This window comes from Paramisgurnus dabryanus, chromosome 2 (assembly GCF_030506205.2).
Source record: "Paramisgurnus dabryanus chromosome 2, PD_genome_1.1, whole genome shotgun sequence".
NCBI lineage: Eukaryota > Metazoa > Chordata > Actinopteri > Cypriniformes > Cobitidae > Paramisgurnus > Paramisgurnus dabryanus.
The window spans coordinates 13,145,355-13,167,019 of record NC_133338.1 but is presented as its reverse complement, the minus strand read 5'-3'; the positions used below and the strand labels follow the sequence as shown (position 1 = coordinate 13,167,019).

Below are 21,665 nucleotides of genomic sequence, written 5' to 3'. Positions count from 1 at the left end.
TACAGTTGTCTCTTTTTAGTGTTTCAGCAAAAAGAAAAAATAGAGTAGTGCAAGCTCTCAAATTAGTCTCAGTATGAGAAATTTTTTTAATATTATAGCTCAATCATATCTCAATTTATCTCAGCGCAAAATTTAAGAAAATAAATCAATTCAGGCAAATAATTTGAGATGGTTTACATAATGTTCAACTTACAAAATGTGTTGATTTCTGACACAATACAACATACAATTCATTAATTACAATTTTGAGTTCCAAAACGTAACCCATCAAAACACAAGCTATGATGTGCTCAAAAAACACCTTTGTGAACTTTGACATTGTGCTGTTTTGACAGAATACATTTACAATAGAGGCAATTCATCTTGCCACCACACACCCTGACCATGACCCACTGTTGGGGTTAAAACTTTTCAAGTGTGTTTGGGAAATTAGCTGCAAAAACAATGCCAGGCATAGATGTCAAGTCAAAGAAAACAACTTTACCCAATATATGATCCAAGGAAACTACTGTATTAACAGAGGTTTCCAATAGGGGAACAACATGACTGCATGTACCATTTGTTACACTATCATGCAGCAAAGAAAAACCAGCAACTTTGAATTCATGAACAAGGGCCCATTTGGCATATGAATGTTCTGAGGTAAAGAAGTACTCAATCTGTCCATACTTTCTTTGTCCATCACTAGAAAAAACGACTGTAAAATTGTTTCTTCTATTGCCTTTCCCATAGTGTTTTGATGTGAGATAATTTCTCTTAACTTGTGCCCTGTGAAAGATCCTTACTGTTTTAGAACTGATGCAATGACCAGTATGTCTTTCCAATGTAGACAGTTGAACTGTGTCCAGTTGAAGTTCACTAGATGCTCCATATAGTTTGGTCCTAGACAAATCATTGTTTTCCTGACAGAAACTATCATCTTTAGTCATCCGTGTGTAAAATTCAGCTATGGAATTCCCTGGTTTTATGGTTTGTGAAATAACAGGAATAGACTGCACAAGTTTGACTGCATGGACCATCTGCATAGGTATATTTTGAGTGCCATGTATGAGCCTTAACAAATAGCCATTCTTAACACGAATGAGTCCATAATGGACCAAGGGCCTTCACACTGTCTGCTAGGTGCACAAGAAGGTGTACATTTGCAGTTTCGTACCGCTCACCATATAGATTAGCCATTTGGGAACAAAAGTTCCACAGTAGTTTCTCTGCATGATCAATCTGTTCAACTGATATGGATTCCATCAACAAAATGAAAATGGCTTCACTTAGTAGAAGGAAGTGCTTGTAGTACAGTGTTGCAAGAACTCCACGGAAAACAACAGGTCCATAGAAGATCAAAATATCCCGATATTCTGATGCTTTAAAAAACATTCTGTGAGATGTCACTGATCGAGGATATCGAGTGGAGGATGGAGGAGAGATTTCCTGAAATCGCCTGTCAATTTCCTTTGCATTTTTTGCCATGCTGAAGGGCTGACGAGAAAACTCTGGAGAAAACAACAGAACCATCAGAAGGCGCATTACTCCAAGAAGGACTGATGGTGCATGTAATCTATGGCAGTGCCTTCGATAAGGTTATAACATTTAAGTTTGCTAAGCCAACAGGGACCCTTCACCCCTTTAACGGGGGTTTTGGTCTCATTTGAGATTTTCATATCCAGGGCAAACTTTTCATTTGTGCGCAGTGGGCCTTTTGGATCTCTATGTTGGTATGGAAATGCATGAACATGTCCCCTTTCCCCTGTCTTTACAGTCTCTCCTGGCTGCTCACATTTATGACATCCAAATTTCCCATTGTATTGCACTGAATTAAGGACTAATGCTTTAGCAGGTAAGTCGCATGTTCCAGCAATGGTGAGCACTTTACACACAAACGGTTCAGATGTCAACTGTGCAGGTTGCACAAGAATTCCATCATCTGCAAGTTTACTCAGTGTGTCACCTAGTGGTCTAAGGAATGTAACCATGGACGGTTTTGAGTCCCCATACCAAAGTCCAGCAAATATCATATTCTCTCTTTTTGTGCGTTCCATAAAACTCAGTTCATTGATGATACAATAAAAAGGCCACACTGAAAACTTGGACGATTTGAAAATAGGTACCCCATCTGTGTTCCAAGTAAGTGAGATGTTTTTAGGGTCACTAAGAGGACCCCCCCCCATCTACAAGCTGTTTGTAAATTTCTGCATCATATATATCTTCAATGTTGTTAGGATCAGTCTTATTCCTGCTAAATCTAAAGTTAAGTTTCTCCTGAAAGCCTGGCTTGAGAAACAATGACCTTATTTGAGCATCAATTGGAACCTCTATGAAGGATGAGGATCTTTCTTCTGACACACTGGTCCCACAAGATAGACATTGTAATTGTTCACCTTCTAATGACCCACAACAAGTACTGCAATATTTATGCAATACAATAGGAGATGATGCAGCATGTGAGAAAAAAAAGTCTTTTAACTTCTGTACACTGTTTAAGCAGTCTGTATTCAGACTATCACAACCAACTTAAACATTTTAAGCAAATCACTAAGGGCCTTATCAGTTACTTTATGACAGTTTACGTAAGCCATGATGATCAGAAGGCTCTCTGCAACAGTTATTGATGCATTGTCATATAATGGTTTGTGTGCTGTGTCCTTGAAATTTGACTCTTCTGCACAGTACTCACTCAAACCCTCTTCAAATCCCTCATTGAACAAATGTCCATCATCATATGTCCAATCCCCCACATCAGGGACAGCTTCCTCAAATAATTGAGATGGATCATACTCAGCATTGCTATGTAGTTCAGTTGTTAGGTCATCAGGAGGATCTATGAAGGCTGATCTGGAAGATGGTTCTGCATTGTCTTCGATAGAGTTAACAGTTGAAATAATCTCTTCTGCCATGCTACCTTGTGCTGGTGATAAAATAGAATAAAAATCATTAAGGGTCAAAAAACATCTTGTCACAACACAAAACCTATATCGTCTTAACCTGTATATCACTTTCTTACACTCAGATTATTGTGTCATATTTTAGCAGGATCTGGGGTCTTATTTATAAAATTGTGCGTAGGATCCTTACTAAAAGTGTATGTGCGCCTGAAAGCCAAAAATGGCATGCGCAAAAAAATATTCATACTTGTAATTCTGTGAAAAATCTCTCTAAAGTAGTTTGTCACTATCAAACATAGAATTTGGCAAAGCTCTTGAAAGACAGACACCCCGATCTCTTTAAAGAATTCGAGGTAAGTTTTAATTCGCATTAACATTATACACAAACTGTAAAACTTTAATTTTATACTGAAACCCAGACCCTATATTATGTTTGTTTGGGGCAGCTGGCATTAATGCCATGTAAACAGCCAACTTTATGCTAGATGTTAATGTTTTGTGTAGGTGCATTTGCAACTTTATAAACGATCTATAAATGGGCGATTTAGTCATCCTGTCAGCAAAATGTAGCCTAATGTCACTGGATGAAGTATTAAAATGTTAAGGGTTTTTAATAACTATTTTCATCCTGCAACAATGTGAGTGATATTAAACTAATGCTTGCATTCAGAGTATGTGTATGTGCACGTGCGTGTGTTTATAAGTGCACCTTAGCACCTGTAGCTTTAGCTGATTTATTAGTCATTGTCAGACAGTATGTTAAATAAATAAAATGTATTTCTTATTCTCTCTCTTTTAAACAGTATCAGCCAGAGGAGGATGTCCACCAAGAGAGTCAGGAGAAAAGTCAACAAACATTAACACAGACAACCTAAAAAGAAGCTCTTAAAAGTTTTCTATAATGTTGAAATGTTTTAATAAAAAAATAATATTTAAGTATAATTGTTCTTTTTTTACACACTGTGGTACCGACTTAGGTACCGAGTACCGTGTACCCTTTTTTTGCGGTATTGGTACCGACTACTAGATTTTTGGTACCGTGACATCCCTAGCCAGAACCTGCGCAACATTCACTTTATAAATCGCAGTCAGCCAGAGTCCGCTGAAGATTATGCGCACATCCGTTGTCTCCTCAAAATAACCATATAAGGAGCTTACAATGCCTAGATTTACTATGCATATCCTCATCTGCATATCATTTGCATATGATTATTCATCCACATGATCATCCAACATGTTCACCGGTAGGTAGCCTACAAGACATTAGTCAATATGAAATATGGATGTCACGTCACATTAATACAAATAATTTAATTTGCCTTTTTTATAAATAAATGAAATAGTGTAAAATACATTTATTTTTTTCAATCTTTTCCATGGGCTAAATCGTATTTTTAATTGGAACAGATTTAGACCATGTTGTGCATTATTTGCACAAAGCTATTTTCTCAGACAATTATTCATCTATTCATTTAATATTCAGCTATCATGATAAGCAATTATAGTTAATACATTAAAGCACACCATGCCAGAAGAAAAGTGTTCAAAAGCATTGCATCCACAACAAATATTTCTATTTATTGAATATTAAATTTTTGTCAAGTCACCTTCATTTATATAGCGCTTTTAACAGTGTAGGCTGTTTCAAAGCAGCTTTACAGAGACAAATGGATAATACTTGGTATTATCTAGCTTTTTCTAGCTTGTTAGTTGTGATTAATTCACTTCCGTCGCAATGTTCATTAGTTATTACATTAGGGGCCGCTAAGACGACACCATTCTCTCTACACAGACTCTAATGCGAACCTGTGATAAACTCTGATGGCGTTTACATGCGCATTAAGAAATTATTCTAAGATTATGTGCATTTCAATCTATGTTCGCAGATTATTTCTCTATCTACAGACCAAGATCAAATTAACTTGTCTGGCGATGTAATGATTTCATGTAGGCCTATTTTAAGTGTTTAACTCCAATGAGAATGGTTCAATCTAAATGTTTAATATTAGAAGTAAAACATATAGTTTAGTAAATTATTAATTAATTAATTTAAACTGTTATTGTGAACATGCACAGTGGCCTATTGATGATTACTCATAACGAAGATTTACGGTTTTACGTCAGGCTATATTATGTGTTAGTTTCAATAAACGGCCCAACGAGCTCACTGACGCGGACATTTAAGAATGGATGGATATTTGCTTCAAGTAATATGTTTGTTAGAGAAATTATATTTGTATTATCTTTCTGTAGCTGTATAATATTCTTTGATTTTCTGCCTAAAAGTGACCAAAAACACATTTAACTCTGGCTCACCATCGTTGTCCCAAACTGCACCACCTCCCAAACGTTCGTACGCATGGGTCAGAGTACGCATGCAGGTAAGTTTGTTTTTGTAAATCACAACTTATGCGTCGAAAAGTGGCGTACGCCTGTTTCAAGGCCTTTTTTGTGCGTAGGCACGCTTTGTAAATGAGACACCTGCTCAGTGACAAAATATTCTGTACATCATTAAAAACGGGGTGTGTGTACCTGGCAGGTGGTGAGAGACTTGATGTCCGAGAGTGAGTGTGGTACATCCTGCATGGACACCTGGATGTTGGGCGTGTTCCCCTTGAAGTGCAGCATTTTGGGTTCCTCCAGGAGGCCCCCCCCTGCTGTGTTCCACTGCTGCTACCTCCTGACACAGACAAGGAGACACATCAGTGGTTCACACCTTTATTCTAGATCAATATTAGAGTCTCATTTTGCTTAAATTACATTTTTCAGATTTCTCACCCGAAACAGATTTTGGGTCAGAAACCTTCTTGTAAGAAACTCAAAAGATAAAAAAAAGAAAAAGAGGAGAATAAGAGAAAGCTTTTTTGCCATGCTTGGTTTGACCAACTGTAGACTGCATTCTATCTACTAATCTATCTATTTACAGGGCCTGACCTTTGATTCTTAATCAGAACTAATTCTGTTCAGGATCTCTCTCTCCTCTGCACATGGGACTGGGTGTGGCTTTTGAACATTAAACACACACCAACACATTTCATAAGTTACCTAAATATTGCTGATCAGTCTCCACATGAACACTGGCGGCTGCAGGGAGGGATGACTGCAGGGAGGAAAATAAGGCATTAAATATCCTATCTGCTGTAAATTTACTGCAACACAACTATGCCAGGCTACTCACCAAGTGTGCAGCCCGTCTTGGTCGTTTATTTGGGTCTTCTTCATTACCAGTCCTTCTCCATCGTTTTCCAGGTTTTCGTCTGGTCATTTTGACACTCCAATACTATACAAATACAGACCCAAGTTGATGGAATATACAGTGTAACTTTTTGTAAAAGTAAAACTCTATATTCTGATGAAGCATTTATTCAGTAACAGAGGTTTACATCTAATCAGCTCTTTAGTAAACAGAAATACATTTCTTAGAAAGTGTAAATTTTCCTCTTCCAATTTTCTCTGTTAATTTCTTTGTACCATTTTGATTTAATCCTACGATAGATAAAGTTTCTCTTATTTTATCACTTCCACTTTCACTTGTTTATTCTTCATCCTGCATGAATTCTCTGTCCTAATTGGATAAAATGAATATCCCGAAAATGCATTTTCTGTTTACTGAACAGCAGGGGGAAACAGGGAGATTATGGTCATTTTAACAATAATAGCTGGTATCAGAAATAATATAGAGATGTTTTATTAATACTTGGCTACTGCACTGTTATGTACCACAATTTCAAAATCTTAAGTCAAACTACAAAATAATTATTAACATCATATTCTTTAAGTACCAAAAGTATTGATCATTGATGATCAATTGATCAACAAAATAATGTACATTTAATGCAAGTTATTTGTACTACTAACTCATGTAAATTTTACCTTCTGATATTTTTATAAATAATCTATTAATTATGTAGTATCATGAAAAGAACAAAATCAGCTCGGCTTATGATCACCATTGAATGAATACCAGAGTTTCAATGTCACTAAAGACATGTTTTGTGCCAAATAATTCCACAAATACACGTGTATTTCTCGTATGTTTTGACATTTCTGAAGAGTCTGAAGTCTAGGAGATTTGTAACCATAATTATATATATATATATATATATATATATATATATATATATATATATATATATATATATATATATATATTATGGTTACATATATATATTATGTAACCATATATAAATGTTCTAAAAAACAAACATTTACAGTAGGCCTGTTAGCTAGGTGTAGCTAAGCAATGTTAGCATAGCTAGTGGTAGCCCCTTGAATGTGGCATTCGCAATGCGATGACGTAACTCCAAGAATCCTACCTCATGTGTGATAAAAGTGTCCGTTATTACTATGACCACTACTATTACTTACCGTTAGTCGTTATCCTTTACAGAGAGCTTTGCTGTTTCTTCCAAACTTGAGCCAGTAACCGCCGAAAAAAGAAGAAGAAGCTGAACGTTGCACGCTCAGGAGACGTGACCAGTAGCGCCAAGACCGCCCTAGTACGAAGCAGCGCTTCTTCTTCTTTTGTGGGTTTACTGGCGGGTTGCAAACCAACTGTTAAGGTGCATACCGCCACCTACTGTACTGTACGAAGCAGCTCATTGCATGGCTCACGATTTATTAGACTTTTCACCTCGAGTGGTTAAGGTTAGGGAATTGGTCAGCCCTTACGAAAATTAACCATGGTTTTACTACAGTTAAAACCAAAAAACCATGGTTACTGTAGTAAAACCATAGTAACTACAAAATAACCATGGTTTTGACAATCATGGTTTTCAAAAACCATAGTTAAACCATAGTTAGTGTAGTAAAACCATGGTTTTGCTGATAGTAATCAATACACCAAAAAAACCATGGTTACTACACTTTTACCACAATAAAACCATGGATAGGACATGAACAATTTAAATTTTTGTTATCTTTTTTTAAAGAATACAGGGCTTTTAAAAAAAATTAATAGTACAAAGGAAATATAATCTGTGGGTATACTCCAGTCCAGCGGTGGCGGTAATACAACAACAAGTTGTCAACCGCCATTAAAACAAAAGAAGAAGAAGAAGAAGATTGGCGGTCGGTCTTGGCGCCAATTCGTAATTTCGCTGGGGTGAGAGAAGTGCGTTGGTCACTGCTGCTGCACCTGTTGGCTTTTGCCCCTGCCACGCCGAAGAGGTAAGAATGAAATTATTTTGACATTATCATAATAATGGAAGGTGGGGATTAGGTAATTAGGTGCATGTCCAACAAGTAATTGGCAAAGAAACTCCGAACTGTATTCAGACCGTCGAAAATGGGATGGTTGGCTAAGTTAGCTAATGTTAACGTTAGCTAACGGCTAATGTTAGGTTCTACGTCGCTGTCAATCGGAATTCTGGTATCTCCAAAACCATTATTTTTCAGGAAATTTAAAAAACGCAGTATTTTTTAAGTTATTAAACATTGTATCGTTAAAGTTGTTATTATGCCTTATATTGCTATCATATACTGTTGTGTACCAACATTAACACAACATTTTCCCAAAGTCATGTTTTATCGAAGAAATGAGCTTTATGATTTGGGAGGGAGATATACGAGTTTATGCTCTCATTGATAACGGACGCAGACGTCACCGCTGCCAGCAGTGTTTAACAAATACTGCGGTCACATTGAGCCTTTTGACAAGAGATGAGGCTTCAATAGTTAACCAAAGCTGACTGTAGTTACATACATCTAAACGCTATTTTAAAGGTTTACGGTCTATAAGTGATGCTCACGGGCTTCCTTCTGCACAGAAACATTACAGTATTTATTAAACAGAATTATTATATTAATATATTAATTGAGCAGCCCTTTTTTTCTCCCATTAATAAAAACTTTGCTACTTGTGTTTTACATGCGCAAAATAATTTAATGGTGGTTCTGCCAACCTGTACGCATTTTGCGTAGCAGGTACTCATTTTGACCTCAAAGTACGGTGGTACGATTTGTCACTCTAAACTACGCAAAAACCTGATGACGCCCTTTGCCGCGCGAAGTACTCAAAAGAAGCAACAGAAAAAAGAAAGATATGTCCAATCATAGCACTGGGCTCATCCACCACATAGAAAGTGGGGATGATTGACAAGTCTTATGGCCAATCAGTAACAAAAGTCTGCTATCGATGGAATCACAAAATCCAGCGTGATGATCTTCTTCCTCCACCCGCAGTTTCTGACCATCTCTTTCAACGGAGAGTCAAGACGTCTGACCCGCTAAGGTAAACTGGTCAGGGTGGATGTGCAAATAATGAAATAATGCATTAGCTTAATCCTATGAAGTCGACGGTCGCGCGGGCTCCATTTCATAACGTGCACTAGACCGCAAGATGCGCTAACATTACTTCTGATTTGTAAATGGGCATCATTTATAATTGAGCGCTTGCAAAAAAGTACAATGATTTTACCATGGGGCAGAGCATCCATTTTAGTCAAATAAAAACGGAAAGTTCACTCTCAGTGAAGGGAATCCACCTGACATCCGAGTGAAGCGGATTAAATGCGTTCTGAAATAACGCGCTCTTGATAATTGTCAATAAAATAAAAGGTCATATACAAACCACATCAAATAAAGTTTTATAAATGGAGAATATCTCGTGTCTCGAGCGCCCACGTGATAGGTGCCTATGCCGTACTGTACTGTACTGTAAACAAAGCTTCAATAAATTACAGACAGACAGACATACAGTCAACAGCACTACTGTCACAGTTATTGTTGAATTTAAAGCAGCGTTAACTCTAAAATACTGTCTTAAAGGGATAGTTAACTTAAAACATGTAATTCAGTCATAGTTTACATAACAGAACAGACCATCCTAACATTTATGAGTTTCTTTATTGTGTGATACACAAGTTATTTTAAAGAGTGTTGATAACCACAGTGTCTGGTCCCCACTCCATTGTATGTTTTGTTAGTCAGGGAAAAACAAAAAAAAAATTCTCAAAATAAAATACGAAATTGACAAAAATTGGACATACAAGGTTTCCGTCGGAGTCCGACAGCATTATCAAACTGGGTCCTTGAAATAAACTACAGTTTTAGATATGGCGATCGTGAATCTTAATTAATCTTAAAGAAACACTAATCCGACACACCTGAATCAGTTTGTCCATTAATAGAAGACAGGAAACCAAGGAGCTGACTGAAGTTGAGGAAGTAGTGAAGCTGTGCATAGAGCCCATTAAGATCCACAAGCAGTACACTTGTGAAATATCTAATTGAAATATTGATCAGCCTACATGTTACCAGATGTTCATTTATTTTATTCATTTTCTTTGACTGTGAAATTCTAGGGTGTGGCAATTCTTGAAAACCATGATTTGATTTGACTTTTGATTAAAAAAAATAAAGGTCACAATTTAATTAAATTTCAATTTGACTTAGTTGACTGGACTCACCCACCTATTTTTGCTCTGCACTAGCTAAATATCTCTGAATTTTCAGATCTGCAAGTTCATAAATATTGTGTCACAATAAAACAAAAAAGCAAAAGCTCATCCAAGAATAGGGATGCTATCATTGTTCATGATCTTTAAATTATTTTAATCTTGGTGGTTATAGGTTATAAAACTAACAATCAATTAGGAAAATAATTTGATTCGATTTTTACTCATTTTGATACCATTCTTGCCTCAAAGATATGAAGTGAATTAGGTTAAAATAGTGTCTATTTATATTATACGTAGCGTTAATTATCTAAAATGTATTTTTTTCATTAACAGGATGGAGAAAAACAAAGTGCTGGCAAAAAAGAGGTTACGGGTTCCCACTCAGAAAATGAAGGACCTGGGGCCGTATTCACAAAGCATTTTATCTTATCACTAAGAGTACTCCTAAATCGCACTAAAAGATTTTAGCTAGGAGTTTTCTCTTAAAAGTTATTCACAACGCCTTTCAGACCTACTTTTAGTAAGGAAAAATGATAACTCCTAAACTAAGAGTGAGTCTTCGTTGCTACGGATGACGTCAATTCTCATGCACGAGCTGCCTCGCAATGACCACGGTGATTGGTTGTTAGATGACAGGGCTGTCATGCGGAACATAACACAGACGCACCAAATCATGCAATTACAACATCGAAATATGTCTGTGTCTTATACAAAATAATAATAGTAATGCCATCGAAATGCATATATAAAAGAAAAGTCGTGAATTAAATTAAATCAAGGTAGCCTAATACAAATGAAAACCGCCAATTGCCTAATAAGAAAAAACGACATTGCATTAACACTCGCTTGATTAATGTACATCCTATTAGCCTAAATAGACTACTTAAAGCAAATGTTGCCCATATTAAAGAAGCCTGCCTAATGTAATAAATAAATGATGGTGGATTATGAACTCGCCAAAACGAAAAAGAAAGCCCAAATGGATGCAGGATCAGTTACTGCTCCTGTCCCAGTTGGTGCTGGAAAAAAGACACGTAATAAAACTACACGTCAAAACTAAGCGTGAGACATGCGAGAAAGTGATGCGCGGGTCAATGTACAAAACAACTGGCACCCGACCAACGTTTTCAACTAACCCGCCCGCAACTCGGACCACAAAAAATAAAAAATAAATAGTGTACCCGACCCGCTCCCTGGCCAGCATTTTTTAAAGTAGTAATTGTTTAATAGTTAATTGCCATCTTTATTTCAAACGACCCGACCGAACGCGACCCGAATATCATAAAAAATATTTTTGGATGACTCGTAACCGCGGGTGACCGCATGCATCCGCTCATTTCGGATCAACCCGCGCATCACTGGGGAGAGGATTTGTTGCAGATCAATGCAACATTCCCGCTTATGTCGCGGACCCCGGACGACTGCGAGAGGCGGTGGTATATGCATTACAATCGCAGTAGAGGGTTGAGATTGCAGCATTTAAACAGACTAGCATGGCAACAGATATGCCTATAATATTAAATATTTAATTTCATTATTGTTTCATGTAATTCTAAAAAACTTCCTGCTTGTCATGAATGTAATGAATTATGAAACAAATGTCATAAACAATATGCTTACATTAAAGTGTGCTTTTAAGTGTTATGTGCAATGCTTTTGAGTTGGTGAAATTGTCCATGTTAAGGAGGATCAGCACCTAAGACATTTTAAGATCCTTTGTGAATAGGTCTTAGTGAGTTAGGAGTCCTCTCGACTTCTTTTAAGCTGTCCCATACTTAGGTGCTACTTTTAGGGCTAAAATGCTTCGTGAATTACTTTTAGTGAAAAAAATTAGGAGTCCTAAAGTTAGGAGTGACACGCCCATTATTTTTAGGAGTTGCTCCTAAATTCGCCAGTTAGGAGCTACTTTTAGCCTTAAAATTCTTTGTGAATACGGCCCCTGAGCTCCCCTCCCCTAAATGAGAAATCTGGTAAGTATTAAAGGTGGAAAAGAGGATGTTTGTTTTATACATTTTTGCAATATTACTTGAAACTGTCTTTACTAAATGATAAAAGACTATTTATTAGGTGCACTGAAAGTAATAATATTAATATACGTCATCTGTGCACAAGATAAGGCCTTAAAAACATCAGCCGATTGCTCTTGCGGTCATCGCAATCATCATTGGCCCTCTGGCTTGTCAATCACTGCCATTACGATCCTTGTGAGATACGTGCGCGCTCCAGTAACTTTACACAGGCGACGCATGCGCATAGCGCATGAGACTCCGTCTTAAGTTTCGGTTTGTTTTCATTGTCGATACTGCTTTCCTCCTCGAATTTGCACCATGGAAGAGAAAAAACCCGAAGTAGGACGCAAAAGAAAGACTTTTTTAAAGCCGCTGGGAATAGGAGAAAATTGTCAGAAGAACGTTACTTAATGTAACCAGAGTCGTTAATGGAGAAACATTTAAACGCTGGAGAGCAATGAATGAACAGAGAGGTGTCAAGACAGACGCGCAGTTCGCAAAAAATCTTCTCAACAGGTAACGGTGATTATTCTTTCTTTGTGGATGTAATTATTGTTGTACTGTTATTCAGGTATATTGATGTTGTTATTGTACTGTAGTTGTAAGGCAGTGACCAGTCTCCTACATGCTAGTTGAAATGGGAGTAAGTTAGCGTCGACTGATCTAACGTTTTAATGTCTTATGTGTTTATTATCATATTTCACATAATGAATTCACTGACGCGACACAGCATATGCCTGTGGCAAACAAACACTCGTTCGTGCACGAGTTTAGGAAGGCGTTCCCTAGAAATGAGCTGTGAAGGCGGGAGGCTGTTCTTACGCATGCGCTCATTTAAAAAACTCGTTTTTGGATTCTCGGTCAGCGAAAAACATCCTCTTTTGCGCCTTTAACGTAATAGTTACTGTTATATACAGGGGTAATAATCTTAACATTATTGTCCAAATAATGTCTAAAAATACCAGTCTACATTGTTGTGGCCGAATAGAAATTAAACATCTCCCTCTCTCTCCCTCCCTCTCTCTCCCTCCCTCTCTCTCTCTCCCTCCCTCTCTCTCCTCTCTCTCTCTCTCTCTCTCTCTCTCTCTCTCTCTCTCTCTCTCAGGGTGTGTTGCATTTGTCAGATGGGAGGATGGTTATACCGGCAAAATCTTTAAAGGATCTGACATTTTGGCAAGAGATGAGGCTCCTGTGCAGCTGCAAGATCTTAGATCAGGAGACCCTGTTTTAGCAAAGTGGTCAGATGGTAAATTTTATAAGGCCACTATTGAATATGTTTCAGGGGAAGATCAGGCTAAGCTGCCAAAAGGCCACCCAACTCCACAGGAGTCCTTTTTAAATATGTTAAAAGGCGATGAGCCATCAGACATAACGTCAGGGTCTGACACCATTATAATAGATAGGAGCCCACTGTCTGAGCATGGCGAGAAAATCCCATCGCTGAATCCATCACCTGACAGGGGACATGCAACAGGCCGCAACACAGCTGGACCACCACCCTATGGGTAGGTTTGTCATAATTATTACATAATCGCCCATGAGTTCAACACTTTTTATCATTATCCGATCAGATTTGGCAAAGTTCAAAAAAAAAAAAAAAACATCATTAGGATAACCAATCTATGATAACACAATAGGCTATATGCACAGCTCCACTACTTCCTGAACTTAAGGCTGCTCTTTTATTTCCTGCCTTACATTATTGGACAAACTGATTAGTCCACGTGTGTCTGAGTCACAATGGTCAGACACAAGTGGATTAATCAGTTTGTCCAATAATGTAAGACAGGAAACAAAGGAGCTGCCTTAAATTCAGGAAGTAGTGGAGCTGTGCGTAGAGCCCATTACTGCATTTCAGTAAATGGTATGTGAATGACTCGTAGGCCCTGATGAAAATAATTTGCTATTATTTTTGCTTAATGATCAGAATCGTTAATTTTCATCTTTTTATGAGCTCACATGTCACAACATATTGTGATCTTGTTGATCAGCTATTTCCAGTATTGAAATGTTTTATGTTTTTAAAGTATAAAATGATTATAAATATGGCAGATTTTGGTCATAGTACATTTATTTTCATTATTGGTACTGGCCCTCATATACATAAAAAAAGAGTAGACAGCCCAAGTTGTCAAGGCTGCATCTACCCTTCATTTATGTCTATGCCACTCAGTTCTTTGTAGTTATTGGTCAAATCTCTTCTGGACAATTTGTGTTTACAGAAATGTCATCTCTGGTTCGTGTAATTTTATTATAGCTCTGCCAAAGGGGGGACCATTGGTCCATCACTCTACAGAGGCAATACACCCAGCCCATCACCGTACAGCCTCAACACCTCTGGTCCATCACCCGGTGGAGGCCATACACCCAGCCCATCACCGTACAGCCTCAACACATCTGGTCCATCACCTGGTGGAGGCCATGCAGCCAGCCCATCAGCGTACAGCCTTAACACCATTGGTCCATCACCCTACAGAGGCCACACACCCAGCCCATCACCATACAGCCTCAACACCTCTGGTCCATCACCTGGTGGAGGCCACACACCCAGTCCATCACTGTATGACCTTAACACCTCTGGTCCATCACCTGGCGGAGGCCATACACCCAGTCCATCACTGTATGACCTCAACACCTCTGGTCCATCACCTGGTGGAGGCCATACACCCAGCCCATCACCGTACAGCCTCAACACCTCTGGTCCATCACCTGGTGGAGGCCATACACCCAGCCCATCACTGTACAGCCTCAACACCTCTGGTCCATCACCTGGTGGAGGCCATACACCCAGCCCATCACCGTACAGCCTCAACACCTCTGGTCCATCACCTGGTGGAGGCCATACACCCAGCCCATCACTGTACAGCCTCAACACCTCTGGTCCATCACCTGGCAGAGGCCATGCAGCCCGCCCGCAAGAAAATGCATGGACACCATGTCAGGATTGTAAGGGGGAATTTGAAAGAATCCTACAGGAAAAGAGAAGGATCGATGAAGTCATCTCGAGAATAGGCAAGTAACTTATAATTGCTAATTCATTCGTGATGTAATTGTTCTATACCTATATTAGTGATTGGGCCTTAAACACAACACTGTTTGAACTATCCTAGAAAAAAGGCAGAAAAGTGGGTTGTGGCTTTAAAAAGTATAAATGGTATGGGGAGGTTTATAAACTAAGCTTATTTATTGCACATAATCCTTGATATTGTTAGCAAATAAGAAATAACACTTAACAATTAAATTATAGCAATAATATATTATAGTATGAACCTAATTTAACAGCACAACAATTCATTATATTAATTATTATTGTGATAGTTTAATGAACGTGCGTAAATGGGCTAAAAGTGATCAAATTAATCTGAACTGGTACAATTAAGTCAAATAAATGTTCACTCCTTTTTCCTCAATATTAATATAAATGAAGTGCAGCAGTATTAGTTTTGAGTTCTTGTTTCATCTTCTTGGGCGGGCCATCCAAGTAAAGCCTTTGTAAGGGACACACTAGTTAATGGTGAGCTACTTAAGTCTTGAGGCATATTAAAACATGCCTATATGTTTGGCCTTACATAGGCATTCTTCAGGCCATGTAGAAAGACATGACACCACACGAACAAGCTACTGTATATGCATGAATTGGTCCCATAAGTGCAATAACCATCAGCTGTGAAAAAGGGGAATACTCAGGTATACATCATTGGAAGATAGATGTTTAGAATTAAAGGCGGAGTCCACGATGTTTGAAAAACGGTTTGGAAAAGGAGACGGCCCGACTACCAAAACACATTTATAGCCAATCAAATCAAATCAAATGCCGGGTTGCGTATGTGTGGGGTGGGTCTATCAACAGAAGGTCTAGATTCTATAGACCTTTCTCACAGTAACCGGAAATACGTAATCGTCGTGTAAGCGGAGTTCCTGTCAAGCGTCAACACACTAAAAAAACATAAACCCGGGCAAGTTTAAAATGGATCAAAGAGTCTACAAAACTTTGTTAACGGATTTGCCAAATATTACATTTGCTGATGTGACACGACTAATGGAGGAAAACTTTTTCCATGAAGAATTTGTCCATAAATTTCTAGGTAAGTAGAGAGCAAGTCTAACTGTTACTGAACTGTTAACTAAAACGACACATTATAAGTCTCGCCGGATGGCCTGAATCCACTTCTGAATAACTTCCCCATTAACAGGGAATTGATGGAACAGATACGGCTTTTTACATTGCCTTGACTGCGGAGGAAGTAGATTTCCACGACGATTGCGTATTTCCGGTCATAAATACGGAAGTTGTGAGAGGTCTATTGGGGTAAGGGCGTGTTTGTTTAGGTGATTTCAAATATCAACATTGGCTTTCAAACATCATGAAATCCGCCTTTAACATAGGACATCAGCTGTAATCAATATAATCAAGGCTTGACAAAAAATGACAAGAAAAAAAATGAAATGGAATTTTTTTTTTTTTTTTGACCAGAATTAAGATTTTTTTATTATAGTTTGTTTGTCAAGCCTTGATTTTATTAATGATCCCTCAAGTGTTCATTCTATATACCTCCCACAGACATATTCCAAAGTGTCTCAAAATATTTTTTTTCTTGTGATGTTGTAGCTTATGCAAGGTTATCTAGGCATGTTTTAATTATGTTCAAAAACAAACTTGCCTGCCATTAAAGCTCTTTAACCATTTTAAAGAGTAGCTTGGTATTTTCTAGGGCTGCAACTAACGATTATTTTAATAATCGATTAATCTGTCGATTATTTGTTCGATTAATCGATGAATCGGATAAAAAACAAAAAACAAGAAAAGCATTCATTTCCAACCCCTTATTCAAAACAGAACTAAAATCTTTAGAAAGTGCACAAACTTGTTGCTCATTGAACACACCTGAGCTGTTACAATAATAATAAAATAAAATAAAAATGGACTAACACAAAAAAATACACATGTATGCTTTACATTTGCCAAATATATAGACTTTTTATGATGCATTTCCCATCAAGAAGCCTCTCTTGGTGGGATCAAAAAGATAGTATACGAGTACACTCTCAGAAATAAAAGTACAAAAGTTGTCACTGGACAGTACCCTTTCAAAAAGGAACACCTTTGTACCCAAAAAGTGCATATTAGTACTTCAAAAGTACATATTGGCAGTTCAAAGATAAATATTTGTACCTAAATGGTACATATTAGGACCTTTTATAAAGAGTACTGCCCCGGTGACAGCTTTTTACCTTATATTTGACTTTATGTGTTTTCTCTGATCGGATAGCTATCTCATTTGTTAAAACTGTTCCATTACATTTGGCCACATAAATGCGTCTTGTGAAAACGGAAAATGCATCTTCTACTCCCGCGCAAAATGCAAATACACCATTCATTACTTCGCCTTAAAAAATGTAAGAGGATGTTTATGCAACAACAGGCGGCACTTACTGTATGATGTACTGTATGTTGGTCCGGGCACGCGCGTCTCCTTGCTCTGCATGAGTTGGAGCGCGCAGTACAGAACAGCAGGAGAGTGACGCGCGATGATTTAACATACAGGTCTATGACGGGGAAAAGCGTTCATACAACTCTCTCTCAACGTTTTATTTCTTTGTTTAATATCATTGGAGTTTGTCATTGGAGTTTTTTATTCTTTCTAGAAACTTTTTTTACTCGCTGTCGTCGCTCCATAAAGCATAACCGTGTCGTCTTTGTTTGATTACCTCTTTGCCGGCTATAACTTCCAGGTGACGCGCTTACGTTTGGGAGGAGTAAAACACTGACATGTGGTTTTCCTCTACCTTTGCTGTTTTTTTTTATATGTTCCCCGCCGCCCTGTAATTTCTCCGCCCTGTCTATGAGGCGCCGAACTCTGCAAGCAACAGTGCGCAAGAGAGACCGACGCTCCGTCCCAAACCGCATACTTCCATACTATATAGTAGGCGAAAAGCACTACTTCTCGTACTCTTTGCCTACTATATAGTAAGGAATTAGGCGGTTTGGAACGCAGTGCGAGTGTGTTCACTCCGGTTCGCGCTTAACTGAAGTTTTTCCTTTTTATTTTATTTATTAAACGTCTCTGCGTCACGCGACACAACGAATCGATAATGAAATTCGTTGCCAACACTTTTAGTAATCGATTTTTATCGATTTAATCGATTCGTTGTTGCAGCCCTAGTATTTTCTCACTCCTGTATTGTTTTTACTATTTTTCTCTTTCAGATCCAGGCCAGGTCAGAGAGCTTCAGACTCTCTGCGACTTAATTGGAGAGAGGCATTGTGGCAGCCCAGCTTCACCATCAGGCCAGCAGGAGCTGTTTCCTGGGAGCGGCATATTCATCTCATCATTCCGCCTGGCTGCCATGAATCACGCATCAAAACCAAATTGCATGCGTCTGTTTCATGCACTTTTTGATCATTTCTTCACTGTTGAGGAGTGTCAAAATGCAGTGCCCTTTGGTCGTCCTGGCAACAACCCCTCAGGAAAGCAAGGAAAGCAGGTCCTTGACCGTAAAAAAGTTGACGGAATCCTAAGTAAGTTTTTTTCAAAATTAGGCTCTATGTGTGTTTTTAGGCCAGGATAGTGGGAATGATTATATTTAATCATGACAGTGTAGCAATGATTGATGCAAAGTCTGCGAAACTACTTCTGGCAGACAACTCAAGCTGCGCCCATGCTGATCAGCCATGCCCTCCTCATCCAAATAGGGCGGGCAATTTAACCCCCCCCCCCAAGCTTACATTCTCATCCCTGGCTATGCTTCTGCTGCCTTGCTGTTGCATACATCTTGCTGCTGCTGTCACCCATTAGCCCTCCAGGATTTTGCTGGCTTTTTTGTGATCGTTGCGGGCTAAAATGCCTAATATTGCGGCAGGTTTTCTAAAAAGTTGTAATGAAAGTTGCAATTTTTTTATAGGTTAAAACTGCAAAGGTACATAGATTTTTACCTAAAGTGCTCATATTATGCTTTTTGTATTTTTCACTTTCCTTTATTGTGATATACAGGTAATCAAAATCAAAAATTTGATTTATATCAGTAATTCCATTCAAAAAGTGAAACTTGTATAACGTATAGATTCATTCCTCACAGACTGATATATAACAAGCGTTTTATTTCTTTTAATTTTGATGATTATATAACTGACAACTAATGATTTCTCCGCGTATATTTAGTTGTGGCAAAGTGTTTTTTAAATTGTTGATTTCTGTTTATGTTTGACAACTATATTGCACATCTTTCAAAACAGTTTATCCCCGCTTTCGTAAAGAACACCTGTGGGGTATTGCACAAAACTAGGATAAGGCATTAAGCTGGGATTTTCCAGTTATCCTGGATGGATTTAGTCTTGACTTGTTTGCACAAAAGCAGAGGCACCTTAGTTACCATGGAGATTTGTTCTGTGCAACTAGCCTGCTCCGGACCAGGCTAACAGCCAGGATTTATTAAAGGAATAGTCTACTCATTTTCAATATTAAAATATGTTATTACCTTAACTAAGAATTGTTGATACATCCCTCTATCATCTGTGTGCATGCACGTAAGCGCTGGAGCGCGCTGCAACGCTTCAATAGCATTTAGCTTAGCCCCATTCATTCAATTGTACCAGTTAGAGATAAAGTTAGAAGTGACCAAACACATCAACGTTTTTACTATTTAACACGAGTAGTTATACGAGCAAGTTTGGTGGTACAAAATAAAACGTAGCGCTTTTCTAAGCGGATTTAAAAGAGGAACTATATTTTATGGCGTAATAGCACTTTTGGGAGTACTTCGACTCGGCGCAGTAACACCCTCCCTCTCCCATTATGAGAGTGAGAAGGGCAGCGGACTTTTCAGGCGAGTCAAAGTATGTACTAAGTACTACAGCAGGCTTTAAAAAAATTATAATTTATTCGAATATTAATTTTTATATTCGAAATTCGTTTTTTTTAACTATTCGAATATATATTCGAATTTAGAAAATTCGTTGACAGCCCTAGCTTGCAATGCTTATAAATTATGTGTTCTAATTTTTTAGAGTTGTCTGACTTAACTGTCAGAATAGAAGTTTAAAACCAGAAATGAAGTTTTATCCAGTATCACTTTATAGCACCTTTAAGGATAACACTGTTGTTTTATTTATATTCATGATTGGCCAAAAAAATCTTACTTGCTGATTTGCAATTCTCTGAACTGAAATGGATGTCTAGTGGTGTTATTTCCTTTTTACCTGAAGTGCAGTTGTATATGGTCTATGTGGTAATTTGTCAAATTACTCATTATTTTAATGCTCTTGTCTTACAGCTTATGTCCTGAGATGTGCAACTCTACCGGACTGGGAACCAATTGAGGAGGCCAAGCTCAAGAAAGCCTTTGTGAACAAATGTAGGGCCAGAGCAGGCTCCAAGGAGTAGGCCACTGATATAGCCTGTCCTATGTGGACCGCTATCTCTCTCTCTCTCTACCCCTTCTTTTATTTGTCTTATTCATTTTCATGGTAATATGTTAAAGGAATAGTCTATACTTTTTCCGTATTAAACTATGTTATTACCTTAACTTAGAAGAGTTGATACATACCTCTATCATCTTAGTGCGTGCACATAAGCACTGTGGCGCGCGGCAACACTTTGATAGCATTCAATGGTACCAATCAGAGATAAAGTTAGAAGTGACCAAACACATTAACGTTTTTCCTATTTAAGACGAGTAGTTATACGAGCAAGTTTAGTGGTACAAAATAAAACGTAGTGCTTTTCTAAGCGGATTTAAAAGAGTTACTATATTGTATGGCGGAACAGCACTTTTGGGAGTACTTAGACTCGGCGCAGTAACACTCTCCCTCTCCCATTATGAGAGGGAGAAGGGGAGCGGATTTTTCAGGCGAGTCAAAGTACTCCCAAAAGTGCTATTACGCCATAAAATATAGTTCCTCTTTTAAATCCGCTTAGAAAAGCACTACATTTTATTTTGTACCAAACTTGCTCGCATAACTACTTGTCTTAAATAGAAAAACGTTGATGTGTTTGGTAACTTCTAACTTTATCTCTGTTTGGTACCATTGAATGAATAGGGGTAGGCTAAATGCTATCAAAGTGTCGCCGCGCACCACAGCGCTTACGTGCACTTACTAAGATGATAGAGGTATGTATCAACTCTTAATATGGAAAAAGGATAGACTATTCCTTTAATATAGTTAGTAGTAGTAGGCAATGGGACATCAACGACAACAACTCCTATTGGCTGCTTCCATTCACCTCCGGTTCAACCTCGAAGTTGGTACGTTCCCTTTCCGGTTGTTAATAATTGTAAATTTGTCTTGGTGTTTATAAAAGTGTGTTCTTGGTAATTTGTTTTCTGAATTTTAAATTTGTTTCGGGACTTATACATTACCATAACACAGCTTGAGACAA

The 21,665-nt window shown here is 38.1% G+C and overlaps 1 protein-coding gene and 1 long non-coding RNA gene across 2 annotated transcripts; one reads left to right on the top strand and one right to left on the bottom strand.

Moving 5' to 3' along the window:
* Window positions 1–5,846: 5,846 nt before the first annotated feature.
* Window positions 5,847–7,691, bottom strand: LOC135783757 (uncharacterized). Its single transcript, XR_010545768.2, has 3 exons — window positions 7,248–7,691; window positions 6,058–6,159; window positions 5,847–5,979 (listed from the first exon to the last, which is right to left on the bottom strand). It is a non-coding gene; the product is annotated as an uncharacterized lncRNA (long non-coding RNA).
* Window positions 7,692–12,260: 4,569 nt separating this feature from the next.
* On the top strand, window positions 12,261–20,956 carry LOC141281617 (uncharacterized). Its single transcript, XM_073813547.1, has 5 exons — window positions 12,261–12,804; window positions 13,394–13,793; window positions 14,546–15,300; window positions 18,497–18,808; window positions 20,560–20,956. The coding sequence occupies exons 1-5, from the start codon at window positions 12,750–12,752 to the stop codon at window positions 20,667–20,669; spliced, it is 1,632 nt and encodes a 543-aa protein (XP_073669648.1). The 5' UTR covers window positions 12,261–12,749; the 3' UTR covers window positions 20,670–20,956.
* The last annotated feature ends 709 nt before the right edge of the window (window positions 20,957–21,665 follow it).

Coding starts and splice junctions, on each gene's coding strand:
- LOC141281617 (XM_073813547.1), top strand. CDS start 12,750: ATGAACAGAGAGGTGTCAAGACAGACGCGCAGTTCGCAAAAAATCTTC. Junction 12,805..13,393: donor GCAAAAAATCTTCTCAACAG/GTAACGGTGATT, acceptor TCTCTCTCTCAG/GGTGTGTTGCATTTGTCAGA. Junction 15,301..18,496: donor TGAAGTCATCTCGAGAATAG/GCAAGTAACTTA, acceptor TTTCTCTTTCAG/ATCCAGGCCAGGTCAGAGAG.